General features: G+C 25.6%; 5 protein-coding genes across 9 annotated transcripts; 1 reads left to right on the top strand and 4 right to left on the bottom strand.

The window, feature by feature from the left end:
• Positions 1 to 70: 70 nt before the first annotated feature.
• LOC112684935 (smad nuclear-interacting protein 1) lies at positions 71 to 7854 on the bottom strand. Of its 5 annotated transcripts, XM_025556666.1 has the most exons (4): positions 7530 to 7852; positions 6077 to 6263; positions 2963 to 3804; positions 2312 to 2896 (listed from the first exon to the last, which is right to left on the bottom strand). In XM_025556666.1, exons 3-4 carry the CDS (start codon positions 3766 to 3768, stop codon positions 2371 to 2373), a joined length of 1332 nt encoding a protein of 443 aa, XP_025412451.1. In that variant the 5' UTR covers positions 3769 to 3804; positions 6077 to 6263; positions 7530 to 7852; the 3' UTR covers positions 2312 to 2370. The 5 variants fall into 5 exon arrangements, with proteins under 5 accessions (XP_025412454.1, XP_025412451.1, XP_025412450.1 ...); XM_025556665.1 differs by lacking the exon at positions 6077 to 6263; XM_025556668.1 differs by lacking the exon at positions 6077 to 6263 and having other exon boundaries at positions 7497 to 7572.
• An 826-nt stretch (positions 7855 to 8680) lies between these two features.
• Positions 8681 to 11625, bottom strand: LOC112684936 (queuosine salvage protein). The gene is made up of 7 exons (XM_025556670.1): positions 11385 to 11625; positions 10741 to 10968; positions 10502 to 10661; positions 9648 to 9761; positions 9463 to 9577; positions 9022 to 9092; positions 8681 to 8954 (listed from the first exon to the last, which is right to left on the bottom strand). Exons 1-7 carry the CDS (start codon positions 11478 to 11480, stop codon positions 8728 to 8730), a joined length of 1011 nt encoding a protein of 336 aa, XP_025412455.1. The 5' UTR covers positions 11481 to 11625; the 3' UTR covers positions 8681 to 8727.
• A 458-nt stretch (positions 11626 to 12083) lies between these two features.
• LOC112684934 (isoleucine--tRNA ligase, mitochondrial) lies at positions 12084 to 17550 on the top strand. The gene is made up of 17 exons (XM_025556664.1): positions 12084 to 12281; positions 12350 to 12472; positions 12533 to 12692; positions 13668 to 13819; positions 13877 to 13926; positions 13981 to 14297; positions 14347 to 14516; positions 14624 to 14860; positions 15186 to 15349; positions 15415 to 15538; positions 15611 to 15771; positions 15835 to 15969; positions 16039 to 16365; positions 16421 to 16560; positions 16642 to 16835; positions 17170 to 17391; positions 17462 to 17550. The coding sequence occupies exons 1-16, from the start codon at positions 12123 to 12125 to the stop codon at positions 17380 to 17382; spliced, it is 2826 nt and encodes a 941-aa protein (XP_025412449.1). The 5' UTR covers positions 12084 to 12122; the 3' UTR covers positions 17383 to 17391; positions 17462 to 17550.
• On the bottom strand, positions 17402 to 18067 carry LOC112684938. The gene is made up of 3 exons (XM_025556671.1): positions 17880 to 18067; positions 17689 to 17798; positions 17402 to 17631 (listed from the first exon to the last, which is right to left on the bottom strand). The coding sequence occupies exons 1-3, from the start codon at positions 17886 to 17888 to the stop codon at positions 17457 to 17459; spliced, it is 294 nt and encodes a 97-aa protein (XP_025412456.1). The 5' UTR covers positions 17889 to 18067; the 3' UTR covers positions 17402 to 17456.
• Positions 18068 to 19110: 1043 nt separating this feature from the next.
• On the bottom strand, positions 19111 to 24258 carry LOC112684867 (src substrate protein p85). The gene is made up of 10 exons (XM_025556582.1): positions 23860 to 24258; positions 23646 to 23765; positions 23453 to 23573; positions 23175 to 23340; positions 22983 to 23104; positions 22809 to 22923; positions 22496 to 22734; positions 21304 to 21892; positions 19862 to 19917; positions 19111 to 19251 (listed from the first exon to the last, which is right to left on the bottom strand). Exons 1-10 carry the CDS (start codon positions 24018 to 24020, stop codon positions 19171 to 19173), a joined length of 1770 nt encoding a protein of 589 aa, XP_025412367.1. The 5' UTR covers positions 24021 to 24258; the 3' UTR covers positions 19111 to 19170.
• Between the last annotated feature and the right edge of the window lie 75 nt (positions 24259 to 24333).

The raw sequence follows: 24333 nt of genomic DNA, 5'->3' as shown, positions 1-24333 counted from the left end.
AATAAAACTTAATTTATTATCAGGTCATTTACTAGTTTATAAAAATATTCATAGAACTATATATACAAAATAAATAAAAAATGATTGTTTCATTGTGTGTAAGTATTCAAAACCACATGAAATTAAATGTTGTTCATTGATTTGATTTTTTTTCTAAATTATATTATTTACAATATAAAAAAAAAAATGAGAAAATTCTGTAAGTATATCAACATAAGTTGAGGCAAAGCAATCAATCTGCATTAGATTCTTCATTTGGATTTTCTTCAGCAAGACTGTCATCATCCCCAGAATCTGTGCTATGCTCGTGTAAAAGTACATACTCTCTAGAACTAAATCCAAATTTCACTACATCTTTCTCCATCAGTTCTACATATTTCTTTGGATCTATACGTTGATTATTGACATAAGTACCATTGGCAGACTCTAAGTCAATTATATATGGCCTAATACACCTGATATGACGACCATCTTTTTTAACTGAAACTAGTCTGTATTGAAGAGCAGCATGCTGTTTAGAGCATGAAGGATGATCTATTGGTATGTCAGCTACTTTACGATCACGTCCCAGCAAATAACCACTTTGTCTGTGTATGTGAAGTACCGGTAATTGTTTTTCTCCCTTAAACGGATATAATCGCCATCGACGTTTTGGTTTTCTTGCCTCAGCAGGTTCACTATATTTAATAACTACTCCATTAAATGTATTTGTGTCTTCTGCCAACTTGCCAGTAGTTTCAAAATTTGGTTCTTCTTTTTTACCAATCGGTTTCTTTGGGCCGGATGAGTCTTTTGAGCCCCATTCATGATTAGCATCCGATTTGTTTTTATGTCTCGAATTATCTCTACGATTATTTCTTGGTCTTTTCCTACGATCATCATCAGAATCTGAATCACGTCTACGATGTTGTCGTTCAGGAGATCTATTATCACGATATTTGTACGACTTCCTGCGGTCATAATTGTCTTCCCTAAAATAAATGCATAAATATTAATTTTTAATTGTCAGTAATATTCTCAAAATATTTAAGTCAAATTAAATTATATTTGAGGCTTATTAAATATATATTTAAAATTTAAGTAGTCTACACAAATTATACTAGATACTAACAGTAAAATCCTTTCGCTGGTAGTACACATTCGCTAAGACATATAGCTTGGTTTCGCCTCGAAGGCGCTTGGTCGGATGGCAGTTTTTTGTGCCCGAGTCAAAGGACACGGGCCAGTCGTATCATAAGTCGAAAATATACAGCGTGCATTTGAGCTTCCTCGCCTAGCCTAAATTCTCGAGACTCAACGAATGTGTACTGCATTATATACCTTAATAACCTCATCAGTTTCCAGTGACATTATATAACTATTTACTATGAAACATGGATACGATTATAGATCTTAAGTTTTATCTTTAATTATTTATATTTTATATAGAGTCACCTAAGACATGAAAACACTTGAGTAGGAAGTGTTTTTGTATAATATTAACTAAATAGGACAATTAGATAATAAATCAATTTCCATAACCAAAATATGCGGAAGTTACAAGCAGTAAAAAATTATATTGCGTGCATGTCACAACATGATAATAGCTCACCAAGATAACGACTATCACAAACATGAGTTGACCACGTGAGTCCATACCTCATTAAAACTTATTTAATAGTCAGATAATAAGTTAACTTTAGAAAACTTAAATTGCTTTTAATAATAGCAATTATTCTAGACGAATACATGAATTAATATTTGCATATCTTTAATAAACATAATTGAATTAAATCAATCTTTGATAAATTAAAATGAAAAAACTAATATTGAACTATTTGACTAAAAAAATTATGCAAATAACTCAATAGCTTTTGAAAATGTTAATGTAAAAAAAAATATATTAAATTATCAAACATAATATACCTACAATTAAATTGGTAAACTGCCCATCATGTCATATTTTATAAAAGTCAGTCAAAAAAACAGAAATAAATTACAATTGCAAATCATATTATTCTATTATATATTAGAATAAAATATAATATCTTTTTTTTTTTTTAACGAAAAATATTTTGTTAAAATATATAAATTAATAATTTTTGAACATAATTTAATGTATATTATACACACATACATTTTTACACAAAAATTTGGACACAAAAGAAAACAAGTTGGTATTGGTATATATAATAAATACAAACAAGTTAAAATATAATTTCATCAATAATGTCTTAATAAATGCACTTATTTGAAAAATATTGCTCCTTATTAAATAACTCATTAATACTAATAAATAATTAACATTTAAAGGTAATTATTATCACATACATTTTATCACCAAATTTAATACACTTTGTATTTAATGATGTTGGTAATATACTATTAATTTTATTTTTTGTCATTTTCAGCTAACACTGGGTAAGCTAATGTAGTAGTCAGAGAATCATTATGTTCTTCTAAGGAAGTTTGAGAATAATGCAAGACTAGATCCTTCAAAGAAGAGTAAATATTGTAAGGTTCAGCAAATCCATATCCTTTAGGTGTTCTATATACTATACAATGGTTCACAACTCCATTACAAACAATAGATAATGCTGACTGTCCAGTACGACTAGGTCGAATTAAAAACGTTCCGTTACGTTTGCCATTTAGTAAACTTTCAGCATCAGCACGTGAACATGATTCTAATAACCATGTACTCTCATCGAAATGAGAAATGTTGAGGGGTAGTTGTATATCTTCAGGATTACAAGTATTCCAATCAGTGCCGTTCAGCACTTGATTGATATCATCCAAAGCTACTCCATGGGTCAATAACCATCGGACTGATTTATCTTTTTGGCGTGTTAAGGCTGCAACTTCTTGCTTTAATTGATACATTTCCCGCTCTAATGTCTGACTGTATGATACTTGACTGAAAATAAAATATTTAATTTAATTAATAATTATTCAAATGGTTAAGACCAACAAAAAAAATTACCTATATAATTTATCCTCTAATATTGCTTTCCCATCTAGCAGATACTTCATTCGTTTTTTTACAATTTCAATATTTTTAACCAAATTATCTGCTTCATGTCGTTCAGCTTTTTTAAGAAATTTATCATGTATCTTTAACTGTTCTTCAAACATTTTATTTACTTCGTGATATTGTTGCAGTCCCATACGCATAGCTGATATATCAGCCATGGCAGTTTGAAATTGTTTTGATAATGCGTCATATGAACTTGACTTCCTCAATATTTCAACAAGCACATCAAATAAACGCTTCCATAGTCCTTCTACATTTAAACTTTTCCAAGTACCAGACTCTTCATCTTGTTGAAATCTGGATACAGGATACAACAATTTTACATCTAATGTAGCATTATATTGTGACAATGAAACTTTACGATAATGGTTTACAAGATCAATAACTGAAGAAAAATTGTAAGGTTCTGAAAACCCAAATTTTCCATTTTTATGATAAATTTTAATTAATTTATTGGTTCCTCCTTTTCTAAGAGTCAGCGTATACTCTCCAGCCTTATTTGATGCATTTCGAACCAGAAATGTGCCATCAGGCATATCAGTTAGTTTTTCTTGTACCTCATCTCTAGTTATGTCACCCCAATACCATTCTGCTTCCTCTATGCAACTAGGTTCTTGCAATGGGTTTTGTAATCTGGTTGCTATTGATTCAACAGATTGAGAGTGATTGGTATTGGTCTGTGATAGTTTACGAGGTGGTAAAGCCGGTGCGCCTGTTGGAGACATAATGCTCCATGATTCATGGGCTTTTACCATTATCTAATACAAATGTGTCAACGAACCGCAGGATTTCTGAAAAAAATAAAATAAAAATAGTTTTATAATAAATTAATAGATTACTATAATATTACTATAATGAAGATATTACTAATATAAATAATAAGGCAAAAAATAAATCACCCTAAAACCATTGGGTTTAATATGATTTAGTCTAGAATAACCATTAACCTAATATAAAATTTTAATTTTAGTTTAATTAACACTTACCAGGAGCGTTTATGCTTATAACATCGGCGTTAAAATAAATGCAGTTCATCTTTTTTTATGTAATAAACAATTCAAAATTGCCATCAATTTCTAAGTAAAATAGAATAAATAAATAGTTTAAGTTACAGAAAAAAAACATAATAAAAAATGGTATGACAGGTTTAATCACAATTTTTGTAAGAAAAATCACTTCCATACACAACAAATAATGTAAATTAACAATAACAATGGTATAACAATAATAATAAATATAAAATTTTCAATAATTTATACTTTAGTATATGATTAGCTAAATACACCTCAACCAAAGAGCTATATTTAAGTAAAATAATCTGCAAAAGGTTGAATTTATAGGTACATAGTACCGATGCATAAACAAAAACACTCCATTTTTTTAAGGCAACTAATTATATGTTAAATAATTAAACATATTTAATAAAATAACAGTAAATAAAAATAATTTATTCAAAATAATTAAAAAAAGAAATAATAATAAAAATAATAATTCCAATATCTGTATATATATATATATATATAACTAGACAAGAGTTAGTTAAGATTCTTACAAATTGTATGATTATTTTATCATCAGCAGACTTGTCGCTAAGATTAAAAAGTTGTAAAATACTACATTAACAGTCTTATGCATAACAGTCTTATTAAAAATATTTAATCACAACTCAAGATTAAAATCTCTATTATAATGAAATATATATATATATATTTAAAAAAAATGCAACAGTTTTCGACAGAGAAAATAAAAGAGAATAAAATTGTGTAATACACTTTCTAATAGGAAGATAATTTTACAAACACATTCGTGTTAATTTGAAAACAAATATATATAAGTGATGATATTAAAATTAATTTCTCAATTATTCCTATTTAATTATTGTATTATTATTATCAATAGTAAGGAAGAAAAGCAGATAATTGTATCTGACTTATTAAGAAAAAAAAAATTAACCCAGTCAAATCTCACTTCTCCCACTTTAATTTTATTTCCTCATTCAAATAACTATAGCTATTAAAATTAATTTAAACTGTAAAAACACTGTTAATATATATTTACTCGTACTACATTATGTACTTAAACATATAACAAAATATCAAATTATCAGTAATAAAATGATAATGGTGTAAACATTTGTTTTACATTTACTATAAAAGAAAAAAACTATAGTAAGTTAAGTAAATACGCGGATATTATGATTTTTTTTATTCAGATTTTGCATAAATATAGTTTGATTTATGATATTTTGTACCATAGTTTTAGAATTAAAAAAGAAAATGAAAGAGGGATCTTTATTATTTAAGATAATTTTATGCATATTTTATTTTGAAATCGTAAGGTACAAATATTGTATATTTGTAGACTTATACATAAAATTGATTAAACTAATAGATTGGCTAACTAAATAATTTTAACTCTGAATTTAAGCTTTTTTGTTATTAAGATAATCTTCAAAAAATGCTTTAAACAATACTATAAAAACTATCCATTATAAATCTATTCCACATGTTATTAAAATGAATTTAAAAATATATTAATTAAAAATAAGCATAAGATTTTCTGGTGTTTTTATTAATATTTCTAAATAATATGTTTTGTACTACGCAATTTATATTATACAACTATCAAGTTTCATACTTTAAAATAATAAATATTGACAATATCATGTTGTTACTTTTCGTAATATGTGGTGTAATATTTTCAACACTCTTTTAAAACAATGGAAACTAAATATTTTGTTCTAATTTAGACAGCAATTACAATATTAAATCAGAATAATTTCATCTATTAAAATATATTATAACTATTTCTATCATACAATTACAAACCGTTATAAACATAAGATTTGATAGGTATGACTATACCTAAGTACTGAACTACCTAAAATGTAATCAAATATGAAATAACCTAGAAAGAACAAAATTTTTTTAATAAAGTATAGCAATATAAGATAATCAGAAAATAGTATTCTATGAAAGAAAACAAAATTTTTATCCAAAGCCGCAAACTAGTTGGAATTATGATAGTGGGTGAAGGGGAAAAACAAAAGTATTCAATACTCACCTAAGGGAAAAAAATTGGAGAGCTGAGCTCGCATTACATAAATGACGGAATTAAGTGTATTGATGTATGCTTATTGTTATGCCTGAAAATTAACCATCAAATATCGATCAACAACCTCCCCGCCTACCAAATAAAGGAAGGTGATTTCCTCCCTCCTGCTCTCCAAGATTTGTGCTTCTGTTTTCATCTGTAGTCAATTTAAAAAAGTATTCACTTACATGTCATTTTCTTACTCATTTAAGTAATAAAAATTTGAAATATTAACAACTATCAGTTTTCTTCTAGAAAGCAGTTTAACTCTTAATAAAGACTAATTATTTATAGTAAATACCATTGCTAATTATTAATAGAAAATTTCAATGTGTTATTTTAAATATTGTTTTTATATTCATTAAAATAACTATATCCATTTTTTCTTTTAAGTACTTAACTAATAATAAATATAAATATTAATATAGAAATGAATAAATAAATAAATGATTAACCTTCTTATTTATATTTTATTATAAATATTAGTTAAATAATTACACAATAACAAATAAAATCTTAAAATGGTTTTATATATGACATTAAACCTATCTATATAGTAGACAAAATAGTTTTCAGAAATAAATTTCAATATAACAATAATCACATGTAAACATAACTCAAAAAAAAAGATTTGTGTCCTTTCAATGAAAGCTTTAGATTTAGTAAACTATTGTCTATTTCTTATACTCTTCGGATAATTTAGTTACCTAAATAAAGAAATTACCATTAAGATTAATTTAAATTATGAAGAATAATAAGATGTATATAACAACCATTAGAAATTACTATTAGTGATACATATTTTAAAATAAATACTTTTATGTAACTTGTGAACATTTGATGTTCAATATAATAAAAATAATAATCTTTGTGATAGCATATAATTAAATGATAAATTAAATTTTTATTTCGGTTGAATTGGCTTAAAAATATATACACAATCATTAAAGTGTAAGAAATAAAAATTAAAAAATAAATTTAAGATAGGCAATTCAAACACAAGTACAATCGAATGAAACTTCACATGAATACTGTCACATGTAGATTACACCACACAAAATTGGAAAATAATGTACATTTCTCAACAGTCGTTAACATTAATACATTTATTACGATTTTGCCCCAACAAGATGGTGACATACTCGACCTTAATGTATAATTGCAAACACACTAAAGGTTTAAAACGACAAGGGAAAACACCGGGAGTCATGAGAAAAATAGATCAGATTGACGGCAAGTAAGAATTAACGAGGACGGAATCTGTTGGAAAATTGAACGCTGTTGGGCAGAAAAAATTAATTTCAGTCGACAAGAATCGTCTACAGAATTTTAAAATTGAACCGGTGCCTATTAACTACTTCACAACAGGTACTACTAACGCAATTTGTACCTAGTGATAATACGAAATTCGTTTGACACTCACTCTTCGTGTCTTTTCGACGGGTGTTTGTGTCTTCGGTCGTCCTGTCTCGACATTTCGATGGTGGTTGAATCCGTTGACTCGATGGACTACGATTAATCTTGTTTATCTATTATAATTATGAGACTGCTGTTGCTTCTTACTACCTAACCTACCACTTACACATTATTATTTCGTTATTAAATAATTGGCGACCATAAAAATTAAAAAAAAAAAGAGAAGTGAAAAAACAATGAGCTATAGCCGAACGCGGTGCTCTGTCCATTAGGTACGGTAAATGGTTGAGCGGCATGTGACGTCACGCGGCAAAGTCTTCCACGGTTCAATGTTAACTGCCGGAGCGTCCCAGTCTTACGACCGTTTACTCCATGCAAAGCACCAATCATCTGTACCACCTATGTCCACCTGATCAGCTTCATGGATTGTAAAAATACCCGACAACCGCGGTAATCTAATAACCTAACCACTGTGATTCCATGTCAACAGCGCCCGGGCTTGGAAACAAAACACCAAATGTATTCAGTTATAGACAATGTGAGTATAACTTAATGTAAGAGCTGGGCAACACTGGCCTCGTCGTTAATGATGCTACCACCTACCACCCACAAGCCGGGACCGTTTGGCGCCTCTGCCCACTACTCTCAAATTCTAAATATGATTATAATATATTATTTTTAACAAACCTGTGTTCATTAGCCGGCGTTGCACATTGCCCGATTGCTATCGTCATAGGTACTCCTTGATGTGTTGGCGTTAAAACCAGAACCTACATATTAGTATTTTGAAACAGTAAAAACCTTGACAGAGATTTTTGAAAAAATACTGTTATTTATGTCATTAAAAACGATATATATCATGTATTGCTATTCCAATATATCTATTACATTCAATCAAAATATTGGAGAAGGCAATTAAAAATCCCTGTATATAAAAAAATATTTTATATCCTTAACATTATATTTAATTTGAAATTTTGCGATTCAGTTTAATGAATAAGATGTATCTAAAGTTATTGTAAAAACTGATACCTTATTGCATTAAAAAGCACACCTTGTCAATGAATGTAGGTAACTAATAAATAGTACAACGCTAATATATTAATAATTATTTATAATACTATTTATTTGGTTTAAAAGTGAAAAAATTATTTTGCCATTACCCTTCAACAATTTTTTTTAACTAAAACATACAAAATACAGCTTTAATAGTAAATATTTAATGTTTTATGATATGGGGTGTCTTCTAAAATAGCAGCATTCTCTCTTCGATAACCCCAAAGATAGGTATCCACCATTATAGAATTGCAAATCTTGTGCACCTGATGTTGAGTCATTAATTTCTTCACTTCACATACAATTTCATTAACAGCTACAACAGAAGCTGCTCTAATCTCCACTTCTTCTGGTGTATCATGTTCAAGAAGAATATCTTTAATTTAAAAATTAATTGAGTATTGATAATTTCCCTATTACACTATACATAAAACATTTTTTACCTTGTTTAAGAGTTTCTTTTAATTTTTCTGAGTATTCTAAAACACCAAAATATAATAGAACTTGAGGAACTCTGAAATAATAATTAGTTTTGTGCATTAATAATTATTATTTCATAAATCAAATACCACATGCATTTAATTTTAAATATAATGAATTTCTAAATTGTAAAACACTATTTTTTAAATGCATATTATTGATTTTTGATAAACATTTCTTAAATATGTTAAAAGTGTGAATAGCAGGACTATCATAAATTCTTAAATTAGGTTTTTATAAATAAAAATATGATTCAAATTGTAAATAATTATTCAAATTACCCAAAAATAGTTTGTATCTTATATTTAATGTCAGTTTTTAGTGCTATATGTAAAGAATTAAATTTAATTATAAATTAAGCTATTAGTATTATTATTATTCAAGTTTTACTACAATAATCTTACCTATAATCTGCAAACATAGTTAAAGTATCTATATCATGAAATTCACCAAAGCCAGAACCCCTAAATGATGACCAAATGTCAGCAATCAAAATTTGAGCCCTTTTATAGAAAGCAACTAAAAGATAAATTAGTCAAATTATTCATTAGTTATTTATTAACATGTAATACAGCTTTATAAATATTACCTTTTAGTCCATTATAAATAGATTCATCTCGAAAATAAGAAAAATTTTCAGATATTATTTCTAATAACTTTTGAGCTGAGTGATTTGCTTCTAATATACAATTTACAAAATTTCCTAAAAATAAAAATTTATTATTTTTAACTAAATTATATAAATATAATCATAGCAAAAATATGCTAAAAAGTATATTTATCAATTTAAACATTTTTGATAAAAAATGAATCACTAAATTAAATATTTCTTTTCCTTTTTCTGATTTAACTTTATAATTTTGCTAAACTTATAGAGCCAGCTTTGTCGTTGCGATTATGACTGCAGCAATTAATACTTTATCATTACTGGCGAGGTCATATCTGTCAATAGGTCTAGTACAGTGGTAGGAACTGACAGGGTGCAATTTATAAATTCTCAAGCATGTTGTACTAAATATTATTTACTCTGATGTGAAACTAGGAATTTTACGCCCGGGAAAAATGTTAAAATTACACCCTATCATAGAACAATTATCAAATACTCTTCTCAAGAATTGTTTTCTAATAATTAATATACAATCATATTTATTGAGTTATAACCTAATATCAGTATTTAACAAAGTTAAAAATATCAAATTAATTGTTAATAATTAAAAAAATTACATCCTCTAAAATTTTACACCCAGGGATGAATCGTCTTCTTTCAGACCCTAGTTCCGCCTCTATATTAACAATATTATATTCAATAATATTAGTGAACTACTTAAATAAAACCTGTTGTTACACGTTTATATCATTGACACCAACGATCTACCATTGAAAAATATTTTAATTAAATATAAAAATTGTTTTACCTAGAAATAAAATGATACCTTAATATACCTTTATATTTTTGTAATAAAACAGATGCAGACTGTTGTACACACAAATATCTTTGTTGTAATAATGGAAGAGTAGTTCCATCATCTCCTAAAAATATTTCATCCAATTGTGTTTTCGTTAAATCCAAACATGTTTTCATGTCAGTCATTTTTATTCCATTCTGCAAATAAAAATTAATTATTTTAATTACTTAATAAATGTAGTAAAATAAAATTAAGTTTTTTTTAATTTTTACAAACTTCTATAGCTCTATTAATAGCTGCGCATAAACCAAAATATCCTGAATATTTATTATTTTTCCATGTAACAGTCCAATGACATTTATTATTAGGATCAATAAAACAGTAATTTATAGAATCAACAAGAAATATCCAATTTATTGCTTCTTCATCTTCATTTTTTGGATGAAGTGTACATTTTTTGAACTCGTCAAGCGTTAATTTTTCTTCTTTTACCAATAAATAAATCTTAAAAAGAAAATAGTTCCAAAATTATGTAAAATTTGACATGATTAAGACTTTATTTTTTAATAGACAACTTGCATGTATTATATATAAATTAAAATATTATAATTAAATAGTTAAATAGAAACATTGACATTTTTATTTATATATAAACTCAAAAACTTTAAATAATTACTCATATAAAATCTTTATGATTAATTAAAAGCTTAATTAATTGTGTCACCTTATCAAGTTACTATTTGTTAAAAAAATTAAAATATGTACTTAATATAATTCCTATTACTAATAAATAGTGCTTGATTATTTTTTAAAAAACTGAATTTCCAAAATAATGTAGTGATACAGTTTAATTGCAATATTACATACAATATTGAATATATCTATGTATTTAAGTATTTAAATAATTAAATAAATTATACCTTTTCAGCCAATTTTGGAACATTAGATGAAACAATTTTCACATCTTTTGATTGTCTTACTACTTGTTGACAAGTATTTAATACTTGTAAAACCATTTTAATTAAGTTTTTATTTTAAATTAAATACTTTTTAAATATAAAAATTCAAATTTCAAAAAAATTGATAGGGACATAATAAATTATTAACCTAAGATGTAAAGATGTAAAAACCACACCTAAATACTCCAATATACTTGACTAATAAAATGAAAAGTTACTAAGCAGTGAGTATAAAATTGTGAAGTAGACTAGTCAATAGTCATACTAAAATTATTATTAAAATATTTACCTGATTTTATATATATATATATTTATAACATATAGGAATTCATTTGGTGATAAATTAGTAACATATTACTGATAAGTGCACGTGCTCGTTGATAAAATCTTATCACTTAAACCGGTTATAATATAAAAAATTAAAAACATTAACAATTTATTTGTTTCCAAATAAACTAAAATTAAAATTATCCCATTATTGTAGATGCTTAGTTTTATTTATTAATTTCGGTGGTAAAAAACATTGCTAAATAAATACTAACCAAACATTACATTTGTCTAATTCAGTTTCATTATTATATATGTATTTACGTTCTAGGAACAAAATCATCATAATAATTGTTAAAGATTAAATATTTAATAACATTATAATAAATAAACGTTAAAAAAATTATCATTTTTAATTTTCATAAAGTTTCCATGTATAATTTACATAAATATTTATATTCTTTTCGTTCAGTAAGATGGTTTCATTCTGATGATTCAACTATAAAGAAATCCATATTTTTACCAGTAACAAAATTTAAAAATCGGTTGAATGTTAATCAAACTATTCTAAGAGATTATGATATTTTTAAGGTAAATCTTGAATAATTTAAAATGCATTATCTATAAATATATTTACTAATAAAAAATAATTTTTGTAGACCTGTAGTTTTTCTGAATTGTATTCTTGGCAAAGGCAACATTTGAGCAATGAAGAATATATTTTACATGATGGTCCACCATATGCCAATGGGTCGGCACACATGGGACATGCTATTAATAAAGTAATATCCTCAATTATATTATTTAATTTATTTTATAATACAATTTATATTATTCTACAGATCCTTAAAGATATAACTATACGTTTTAAACTTGTAAATGGAAGTAAAATTAATTATATTCCCGGTTGGGATTGCCATGGTTTACCAATTGAATTAAAAGCTGAAAATATGTATGGGAGTAAATGGAAAAATTTTAGCGCTTTGGAAATAAGACAAAATGGTAAGAAATCATGGTATTTAGCAACTAACTTAAAAAGTAATTCTTTGTCATCATCTATTATACTGGTATTAGTTAAAATATATGTTAATAATTCTTATTATTAAATAAGGTATAAGTTACCAGTGGCGTATTTTCAACTTTTTCTGGGAGGTTCCACAGTTTATACATAATTAATATAAACTATATATTATATTGTAATAGTTACGTCTTTATGCAGTTTTTGGAGAAGGTTGAACTAAATATATAGTGTAATAATTGTATAGTCTTATGTAATATATATATATATTGTATTTATCACTATTGTATTGTTATAAAATAAATTCTAGTCATCTCGATATCTTGGCCAACTCCTCTATCCAAGCGTGCCTGCAGGTTAAAATCCCACCCGGGGCAAGATTAAAATTCTAAGGGCCAAAGCAACGTGTATCTAAAAATAGATGAAAACAAAATCAAATACCATAGAAATCGGTACTATGAAGAATTTATAGTTTTAAGCAATATGCAATCATATGTAAACATTGTATACTAATAAATATATTCAAGATTATATATTTTAGATTATCTAAAAATATAATAAATTTTACTAAAATTCATAAATGGATCTCAATAGAATTATGTTATAATTAATATGCGTGGTATTAAATTAACAATAGTTTTGAAACAAAAATTCCCAGTAGAGGCAATGGTCCCTTTTTCATCCCCCTGCAGGCGCGCATGCCTCTATAACTTCATCAACAGTAATTTCAACTTCCCTGTGAATGTTTAACATAGCCAATTCTGCAAATATGTAAGAATTTTAGTTTATTTTTTATTTTTTGTAGAGATTCTGTAGGGGGATCCAGTACCCCTGGACAACCCCCCCCCCCCGTAAATACGCCACTGTAAGTTACTGAGGTATATTAATTATTAGATACAATCTAAGTTTTTAAAAATAATTGTAACTTATTTTCACTGTAACTACATATATATTTCCAGCTAGAAAATATGCTTTGAAAGAAATAGAAAAACAAAAAAATGTTTTTAAATCATGGGGTATACTTGCTGATTGGGAAAACAATTGTTATTACACTTATGACAAAAATTATATCAAAACACAAATTCAACAATTTTTTAAATTATATAATAAAGTAATTTTAAATATTATTTTTTAAATTCAAAAATATAAATATTTTATATTATTTCAGGGCTTAATTTATAGGGATCTTAAACCAGTTTATTGGTCACCATCATCCAAGTAATTTTTACATAATCATTTCCTATATTTTTCTTAACTTTATTATTATTTTAGAACTGCTCTAGCTGAAGCAGAATTGGAATACAACCCTAATCACCAAAGTAAATCTATCACGGTCAAACTTGAACTTTGTCCTTCTACTCTTTCAACAGATTTAAAAAATCATAACAATGAACCTATTTATGCACTTATTTGGACTACTACACCTTGGACATTACCAGGAAATATTGCTGTTGTATATTCTCCTAATTTATTATACTCTTTCATAAAAATTCAAGACACCCCTGGTACTTATTTGTTAGCAACTGATCTAGTACAAAATCTTAGTATCAAAATAGAAAAATCTATTGAAATAATCACAACAATTGAAGGTAAGTTCTAAAAAAATGTTTAGCAAAATATTATATTGTAACTTTATAGGTCAGCAACTAAATGGTTTAAAATACAGAAGCTTAAAATCCGATGAATGTGATAAGCAATTCTTGCCTGGAAATCATGTTACAACAGATAAGGGCACAGGATTAGTTCATACTGCACCTGCATATGGACATGAAGACTTTTTAATTGCATTAAAACACAAGATACCTATTGTAAGAATACAAAAAAAATAGATTGTATAACTTAATTAATATTCTTATGAATAATCTAATACAGTATTAATTAAAATATTTATAATTACAAATTACAATTGTTTTAGGAATGCCATGTGGATGAATGTGGTATCTTTATGTCTCAGACATGGTCAGAACTTGTAGGTTTACCTGTTTTAGACATTGGTAATGATACTGTCTGTTTGTTATTGAAAGATAAAATATTGCATACAGAAATATATGAACATAGTTATCCTTACGATTGGCGCACTAAATTGCCTGTAATTATTCGTGCCAGTAAACAATGGTTTTTGGATACAGCAACTATTAAAAACCAATCAATTGTAAATATATGATTTATATTAAATGATTACTTTTCTAGTATGCCATACTTGAATATCTTACATTTCATCACATTACATTTCAAATTTTACTCAATTGTATAAATAAAAATTCTTTTAAGTCTCATAATTATATCTTATATAATTACATCATTAGAACCACTGTTAAACTATTTAAAAATCAAAGAATAATAATGATATTTTAGTAAATAAGAGTACTTATTAGTCTTGGTTGTTTTTAATGATAAATAATAAACATTTGGAGACAATAAATGTATATTTTGATTTTTCTAAATTTTATAAATTAATTTTTATTTCATAATAATAGGAATGTTTGAAAGATATTAAAATATATCCTGAACTTAGCGGAAGTCGTAAAGCTCTTTTAACATTAATTGAAAAACGACCATATTGGTGTATATCCAGACAACGTTCATGGGGTGTAGCCATTCCTGTTTTATATGATGAATCAGATAAAACTATTATTGATGAGTGAATATTTTTACTATTAATAATAATTTTAATGAAAGTCTGCAGTGTTTTTTTTTTATTTTCAGAACATTATTGAACAATTATTATGCCTTATTGGAAGAAACAGGACAAGATTTTTGGTGGTCTCATGATGTGCAAAAATTGATATCAAACACGCCATACAGTCAAAAAAAATTGAAAAAAGGACTTGTATGCATATATATGTATATATGTATTTAAAAATTATTATTTATGGATTTTTTGTAAAATTATTTTTTACAGGATATTCTAGATATTTGGTTTGATAGTGGCATTTCTTGGAGTTGTGTATTGGGTGATAATAAAATTGCTGATTTGTATTTGGAAGGCATTGATCAATGTACTGGCTGGTTTCAAGCATCATTATTGTCATCAATTGCGTTAAGAAATGTTTCACCGTATAAGTAATAAAATATTATAGTATATTTAAATGTTGTACTGTATATTATAGTTATTCAATCATTTAGATCTTTATTTATACATGGTTTTGTTGTGGATAAGAATGGTAAAAAAATGTCTAAGTCTATTGGAAACGTAATTGATCCTCAAGATATAATAAATGGAAATTATGATAAATCAGTAAGCGGAATCGATGTACTCAGGTAAATCTAATGAATCTAATAATATTATTAATAAATTATCTAATTTATATTTGTGTTAAACACTATTAGATGGTGGGTTGCTAAACATGGATCATACCAAACAAATATTCCAGTTACAAAAGAGACCATAATTGATAGTAAACAATCAATTGATAAACTTCGCCTTATTATTCGTTTTTTACTTGGCTCACTTAATAATGTAAAAGAGGATAATTTTAAATGTGGAATTAATCATTTAAATTATTTAGATAAATATATGATATTAGAACTTAAATCATTTGAAAATGAAATTAATATGCTTTATTGCTCATTCCAGTATAATAAAGTATGTGCCAAAATATTAAATTTTATTACAAACCAAGTTTCTGGATTATATGTTCACCATATAAAAGATAGGTATAATTTGTGAAATCTTCATATGAAGAAATATTATTACACTTTCGTGTTTTAGGCTTTATTGTGATTCTATTGAATCAGATAACCGACTAGCATGTACAGCAACATTACAAGCTATATTTGAAATTCTTCTAAAACACATTGCACCAATTTTACCTCATTTAGCTGAAGAAGCATTTTCTTTTTACTCACAAAGTAATTTTATTACAAGTACCTTTATATATATATATATTATGTTTGCATATCTTATTATTGTTTACCCATTATTTATTTTAGGAAAATCTACATTTTTTAAATCATCCATTATATCTCTTGATCACATAGTAATTTCAGATCCAGAAAAAGTATTATCTATAATAGAAAATGCTTTAATGATAAAAAGTAAAGTATCATATTTATTACAAGGAAAAAATTCACTCGAACATTCAATTATTCTTTCTGCGCCTAACAATGTTTTTAATCTATTAAAGGTATGAAAAAATATTGTTTTAAATAATATATTAAGTATATAAATTAAGAAAAAAATTAGTGAAAAATTATTTAAAAAAATAAAAAATGATTACAAATAATGGAAAAGGTTAACAAGAATGATTCTGATAGGTCAGGGACATCCAGCTTATAACATAGCAATAAATAAAACTATTTCATTTAAAATGTAAAAAAGCTTCTTTACATAAAATTATTTAGTTTATAATATTCAATATATAATAATAGTTATATAGATATTAGATTTTGTATTGATTACAAATTGATATGTTATTGTAATTAATTGTGTTGTACATGTGAAGTTTAATTTTGTTTAAGATTTTGCATCCTAAAAACACTGCTAGAAATTCGGATTTAATTGAATTACTTCAAGTGAATTCAATTGATTTAATTGTTAACAATACTATTGAAGTAAAAACAAGTGATGCAAAAGGATTTTTTTGTAAACGATGCCGCAGGTGGTCAGCAGAAAAACAAGATGAATTATGCAAACGATGTGAAAAAATCTTTAAAAACTTTTATTCAAAATAAAAGAATTTAGTAATATTTTAATATACATTAAATGTATTATTTTGAAACCTTTATGATAATATTTTTACTGTAATTTAAGCTTTCGATATTCTGAAGCCTCTTGTGTCAGCTATCCAATTGTACGTGATGAGCCGTCCATCAACATTTGTAGTATATGAACCCCGTTGAACAAGAATAGCATCCTGTCCTTCATCATTTGGCAAAAGTTTACCCATCTTCTCTTCTCCAGTTCCATCATCTAGCTTATAACTGTAATTTTTCACATTTAATGTATAATTGCATAAAGATTATTTATTAATTTATTACCGTGATAAGAATTGACCAGAGTCATCTCTTTTATTTGTTAGAGAAACTAATTCAACTGGATTGCAATTAATTACATTTAGCATAATACAACTAAATAAAAATAATATTACCTAAGAAAATATAATAATTTTAACTGTAATATTATTTATAATTTGTTTTATATATACTGGAAATATAAACGAGTTACTTACGAATTTCATTGTATACAATTTCTATAGAGCTATATGGAGTTGATTGTGTATGTAAGCTATTCAACCATGAGACTGCAATATAAAGTGAAATTCCTTCTTACTTATTTTATTTATTTTATTTTTTATGTGACTGTTGTGTTATTGCCTTGAAAATTTAACGCTGAATTATGTTTCGGGGTGTCAAACTGGTTTTACTAATGTATTCTTAAATACACACACAAACACACATACATGTATTGTATATATATAATATACGGACAACTGACAGTGTTTACAGGACATCAATTATGGTTGGATAATTTGTATGTGACAGAATTAAATAATTTTTAAATACTTAAAAATTTATTATGCAAAAGTAATCTGATATAAAATGACATAAATTATAATGTCACAAATAAGGCAATATTAAGTTGTATTAAAATGAACCTGTTATGCTACTTTACATATGACCTTTTACTTTTGTTGTTAGTTTTTCAAGTATTTAGAATGATTAAATTTTAAGTTTTATAATTAATAGTTAATAACTAGAATATATAAAAAATTGTATAATTTTGATTATGTAACAAAAATATCACAATAAGTATTAAAAAATAGTAATAAATTAAAATAGCTATCATTGAGTATAATATTAATTCTATAGGGGAAAAATTCCCATAAAATATAGTTAAGTTCATCTTGAAAGAGAAATAATGACCTCATCTAATTTTATTATCATAGTATATTTCAATGCATTATAATAAAAACAAATATAATTTTAACCCCACATCATATAGTAAGAATATTTTTACTAAATTATATTTCTATAGAATTTATACTCAATGCTAATATAATTTAAATGTAATGCAACAATATAATAGCACAGATAAAATTGTCTAAATAAGTTAGATTGAAGTACATAAACTAATACTAGTACATTGAGCAGATAAAATTAATAATATCAAATTTTACTCATAGTTTTAAACATAAGTTTGTTAACTGTAAATAAACTACAAATATTTTGAATTTAATTAAACATCAATAAAACCAAAATCATTATTTAAAAGATGTGAAAATGTATGTAATTTTTAAGATTAAATTTAAAAAAAACATGTAATTTAATATCACATTTTACTATAAATTCAAACAAAATTAATAAATAATTAATATGTTTCGGTTATTTTAAAATATAAAATAATAATTGTTTATCTGGAGTATAATATTGAAAAAAATTATAATTTGGTTTTTATTAGTATAGAAATAGATTTTAAATAGCTCAATCATTTATATATAGTTAATGGTAACAAAGTATATCTTATTGAATAATTTCAACATAATTTGCAGGAAATAATCCATATTGACCTTTACATAGTCCTCTCCACCAACCTTTATCGATCTGAAAAAAAATGATTTAATTTTAATATTTAAAATAATAATTATCTTGGCAATACCTTTAAAAGGAAAAAGTGTAAATCAATATTGAACAATAACAAAATAATTTATATAATTAAAATACATTTTAGTTCATAAATGTAGTTAATATTAAATGTAGTGAGTATATTAAACATTATTAATGTAAATTCACCAACATCCTATATGTAGTTTGATGAAATGAAGCAAACGTCAAAGGTACTATCTGAGAAGAAGCCAATAAGATTTAAAAATATAGAGAATACAGGCAGTTATAACGCAAATAGCATAGAATAAGAAGAGATAAGAAAAAGGTAACGAGAGGTATAAAGAAAATGAAAGTTGAAGATAAGAGGGTAAGTTAGAGAAAGAGATGATTGCATTGGATTGATAAAGATACAGAGATAGTTGGTATCTGTGAGCAAAAAGTGGGAGACAGAATTTTGTAAAGATTGAAAATGAGAGTGGACCGACTGATAATGTATAGTAGATAAAAAAAGGTGAGGTTCAAGAAAAATATTTGAACTCAGTAGTAAATATGAATATTTTACATACTAACTCTAAAATAACAGTATTGCATAGATTTAGATACTTACCATTTCAATATTTGTAACAATATCATCAGGATCAAAGCTTATTTCATCATCAGCCGCTAAAAATTAAAATATATTCAAGATTAAAAACATAATTTAAACTTTTTTATGTATTTTATTTTATTTGAAAAATGCAATAAGATATTATGTTGAATTTAATTATAAAACATTCGTGTATCAATCTAAAAATGATTATATAAATAAATAAATAAAAACTCAGCCTGAAGTATTATTATATTTGAAAAGTTTTGAATTAAAAATTTATCATATACAAAGTATAGAATATATATATATATATTTGTTACCGGCAATATGGATAATCCGATATTTTACAAAATGCCTAGGCATTATATAAAATGCCAAAAATCACTTGGCAATATACATAATACGAGCTTTGCCTAGGTATTATGTATAATGTCAATTGTAGAATAGACAATATGAAGAAAACAAACAAAATTGTCGTTTATTAGAAATGTGCGTTCACGATTTAACGCAATAAATATTAATATTCCTTTACTACTACAATAATAATTCTGAGAAATAATATTGAACTAACTAATAATTTTATCACAATATCGTAATTTTTCTCATCATTTTCGTGTCTTGTTTTGGTGTTTCAACTATGCATACAATTTGTATGAAATTAAATTTTTATAACAAACTACAAAATTTTTTTAAAAAAATTTGGCCACTAATACTAGTTTTTTATCTGATGACAAGTATGAATTGATAAAAATTCAATCCACAAGAATTGGCCAAGGATTTAAAATGTGTTTGTAAGTCCAAGTGTCAACATAAAAAGTGTATTTTCCTTAAAAATAACATTTTGTTCACTTCAAAATGTCACTTTTCTGCAATATGTTTTAATAAGTAAATAGTAGTTTAAGTAAAATATTTATATAATAATAAATAAAAATTAAATTATGTCTGTAATATGAGCATAATGTATAATAATTATAAGAATCTTAATGTAATATAACATATGATAAAAATGTTTTGTACTTTGCCTAAAAAAATTGGTATTTTGCATAATGCCTAGGTACTTTATAAAATACCTAGGTTATATGTAAAATAATATTGAAAACCATATGTTTTATTTACATTGCCTAAAATAGGTTGGCAATTTGCATAATTCCTAGGTATTTTGCAAAATACCTGAATTATTCATATTGCCGATAACATATATATATATATATATATATAAAGTATATACAATCAATAAAATCGTGACTAAATATGAAAAAATACATTGAGAAAAATTAGTAATTTTACATAAAAATAATTTATATTAATAAGAGAGATTATATTGTGTATGTGTAACTCTTCTAAGACTGAATTAATGTAAATGTTATTTTGAGTATTTAATATTTCTAAGTCTGTATTTATTGATATAAAAATGTATATTACGGTTATTTTTTAAAACATGTTTAGCAAAATTTACTTACATGCTTGATAATCATATAAAGCCACAGCAGTATATCCACCTTCTGGTTCTTCTTCTGATATAGCTCCATTTTTAAGCTGTTCATGAAGTTTTTGTTCTTCTAATTGTCTTTCTTCTTCAAGTCTTTTTTGATCTTCTTTTTTCTTCGTCTCTTCTTCTAACTTTCTTTTTGTTTCTTCTTCTAATTTTTTCTTTGTTTCTACTTCTAATTTTTTATTTGCTTCTTCTTCTATTTTTTTTTTTGCTTCTTCTTCTAATTTTTGTTTAGTTTCTTCTTCTGATTTCTTTTTAGCTTCTTCTAATTTTTTTTTACATTCTTCTTTAGCCAAATTTTCTAATTTTAATTGTTCATTTTCTCTTTTTAATTCTTCATATCTTCTTTCCTCTTCTTCCTTCTTTTTTTGTAAAATATTTTCTCTTTCAATTCTAGTTTGTACATCTTTTCGTTTACGATCTTCTTCTTCTGCTTCAATTCTTCTTAATACTTCCTCATCATTCTTTATACATGGTTGAATAGTTGCACCAACAACAACTGGTGGAAGAATAGACTCACTAGCTATTGGTGGTTCTTCATCATCATAATCAATTTTCTAAAATATAAAAACGTATTTCAATTAAATTTTATACTTAGATTTTTATTAAACATAGAAATTATTTTAACATTATTGAATAAATTTTAATAGGTGGTAAAAATATAATTTATCATCAAATTAATAAACCAATAATATTTTAAGAAATGGCCTGTCTCTTTAGTAAAAAATTGTATCTAATGTAAACTATATCTCTATAAATACTACAGTAATAAGTAAATTAATAAAATTAGGTATCTTATAGAATATATAATTTATAGATAACTACTTAAAACTTTAAAAATATGAATACATTTAGAACTTAATTTTTTTCCTTTATGTAGTCTCTTGTTATCAAATCATTCTATATATATAATATAAATTTCTACATTAAAATAATTTATAAATTTTAAATTAAATATACCTGTAATTCAACATAAAATTTATTATAAATACAATATTTAATTTAATTGTATATTTTTTTATTTAAAAATACAATATTATAAGAAATAATTATAAAAAAATTAAATTTTATATTACTAAATCATGGTTAAAATATTTTAATTTAATAAACTTTTTTAAAAAAAAATTATTCCTTATAATTAACTAACATACATTACTTACGGCAATTGGAATATTTATTTTAACTTTTTCAGGCCCATCTAAAAGCCTTTGTTTCTGTTCTTCTTTATCTTGTAATTCTTTTAAACGTTTTTCTTCTCTTTCGCGAGATTCTTTTTTTTCTAGTAATTCTCTTTGTTTTCTTCTCTCTTGTTCTGCTAAACGTCGTTTTTCATTTTCTTCTTCTTCTTGCTTTGCCATATTTTCAAATTTTGCTCTAAGACTTGATGGTTTAATACTTGCTAGATATAATTACACAATTATTAATAATGAATTAGTTAATAAAACATTCTATACTTCAAAGTTTATTAATTACTTATTTCTGGTTTTTCTTTTTGATAATTTGTCCCAACTTGACCAGAACATTCAGTATAACTATGAGCAGATTTATCAATTCTATCATTTTCCACGCCAAACTTCCCTCCAAAACCCTAAAAATGTTCATATAGATTATTAAAAAATGAATATATTACCTTTAAAAATAACTTACTTTACTGTGATCTACTTGACTTTGATGTTTTTCAACAGTTTCTACACTATCCCATCCAACAGCAGACTTATCTTGGCGATCTGACTGTACACCAAATTTTCCACCAAATCCAACAGCATAATCTAATAATCACAAAAATGTTACATATGTATAATTTTTATACAATTATGTAAGACATTTTTTAAATAAAACCTTTTTGAGATTCATGTTTTTGTAATTTTTCAACATAGTCCCAACCAACAGCACTTTTATCTTGACGATCAGCTTCAACACCAAACTTTCCACCAAATCCAGAACTGTAATCTTTCTGAGATGTATGTTTTTCAATTTTTTCTTTATGATTCCAACTTACAGCACTCTAAATTATAAATTGCAATTTCACTATGAAATATAATCCATACAATTTCATAAAAATAAAAACAACTAATATTTTTTAAAATAAAGTAACTTCAAATGAAACCGTGCAATACCTTGTCAATTCTATCTGATTGAACACCATATTTACCACCAAAACCAGTACTGTAATCAGTCTGTGAAGCGTGTTTAAATTTAGGTGCAACATAGTCATGTCCAACAGCTGATTTATCCATTCTAATAAAAATTAAGTTAAAATTAACTATACAACAAAGAATGATAAAAAAATTACTATTTTGTTAAAGCTACCTGTCAGATTGTACACCAAATTTTCCACCATAGCCAAAAGCCGCTTTAGGCCCCTCTTCCATTTCTTTTTTTTTTTGAACCTCGTGAGCTTTGGTAACTTCTTCTCGCAGTTGGCTCATACTAAATAAAATATAAGTTAAGTTGTAGTACAACCAAAATAATATTTAAACAAAAAGAGGTACAACAAATGCAATAAAATATAAAAACAACTAACTCGACATGATCTAAAACACGACCAGAACCAGGAACTGTACGAGAACCCCATCGTTGTTCTTCCTCGCTCACGTCATTTACAAAATCTGGATCAGTCTCCCAATCATCATCGGTGTTTTCAACCGGTATGTCCACATTAACACCTACAGATGACTTCCACATAATTTTAAAATAAAATAATAATCAATAAAAATCTTCTCGTTCGCAAATCACTCTAAATCAATGTACTATATAACAATGTATTAAGTTTTTCACTCAACTCTCCGGGCGAAACAAAATTATAAACTTTAAACGGTAAAACGATCAGAAATGTGTAAATAAACGTAAGAGATTAATGACTAATAGGCCAAATCACAATAGCCCCTACTGTTTTCTAAATTGATCTGTACACACAGATCCGTCTGTTATCTTATCAACTTCCATAAAAAAAGACGACAACAAACCAAAGAAATCTGTCTCTATCTCTGATCATTAT

This window comes from Sipha flava, unplaced genomic scaffold (genome assembly GCF_003268045.1).
Source record: "Sipha flava isolate LNK unplaced genomic scaffold, YSA_version1 258_pilon_pilon, whole genome shotgun sequence".
Classification (NCBI taxonomy): Eukaryota; Metazoa; Arthropoda; class Insecta; order Hemiptera; family Aphididae; genus Sipha; species Sipha flava.
This window is presented reverse-complemented; position numbering and strand designations above follow the sequence as displayed.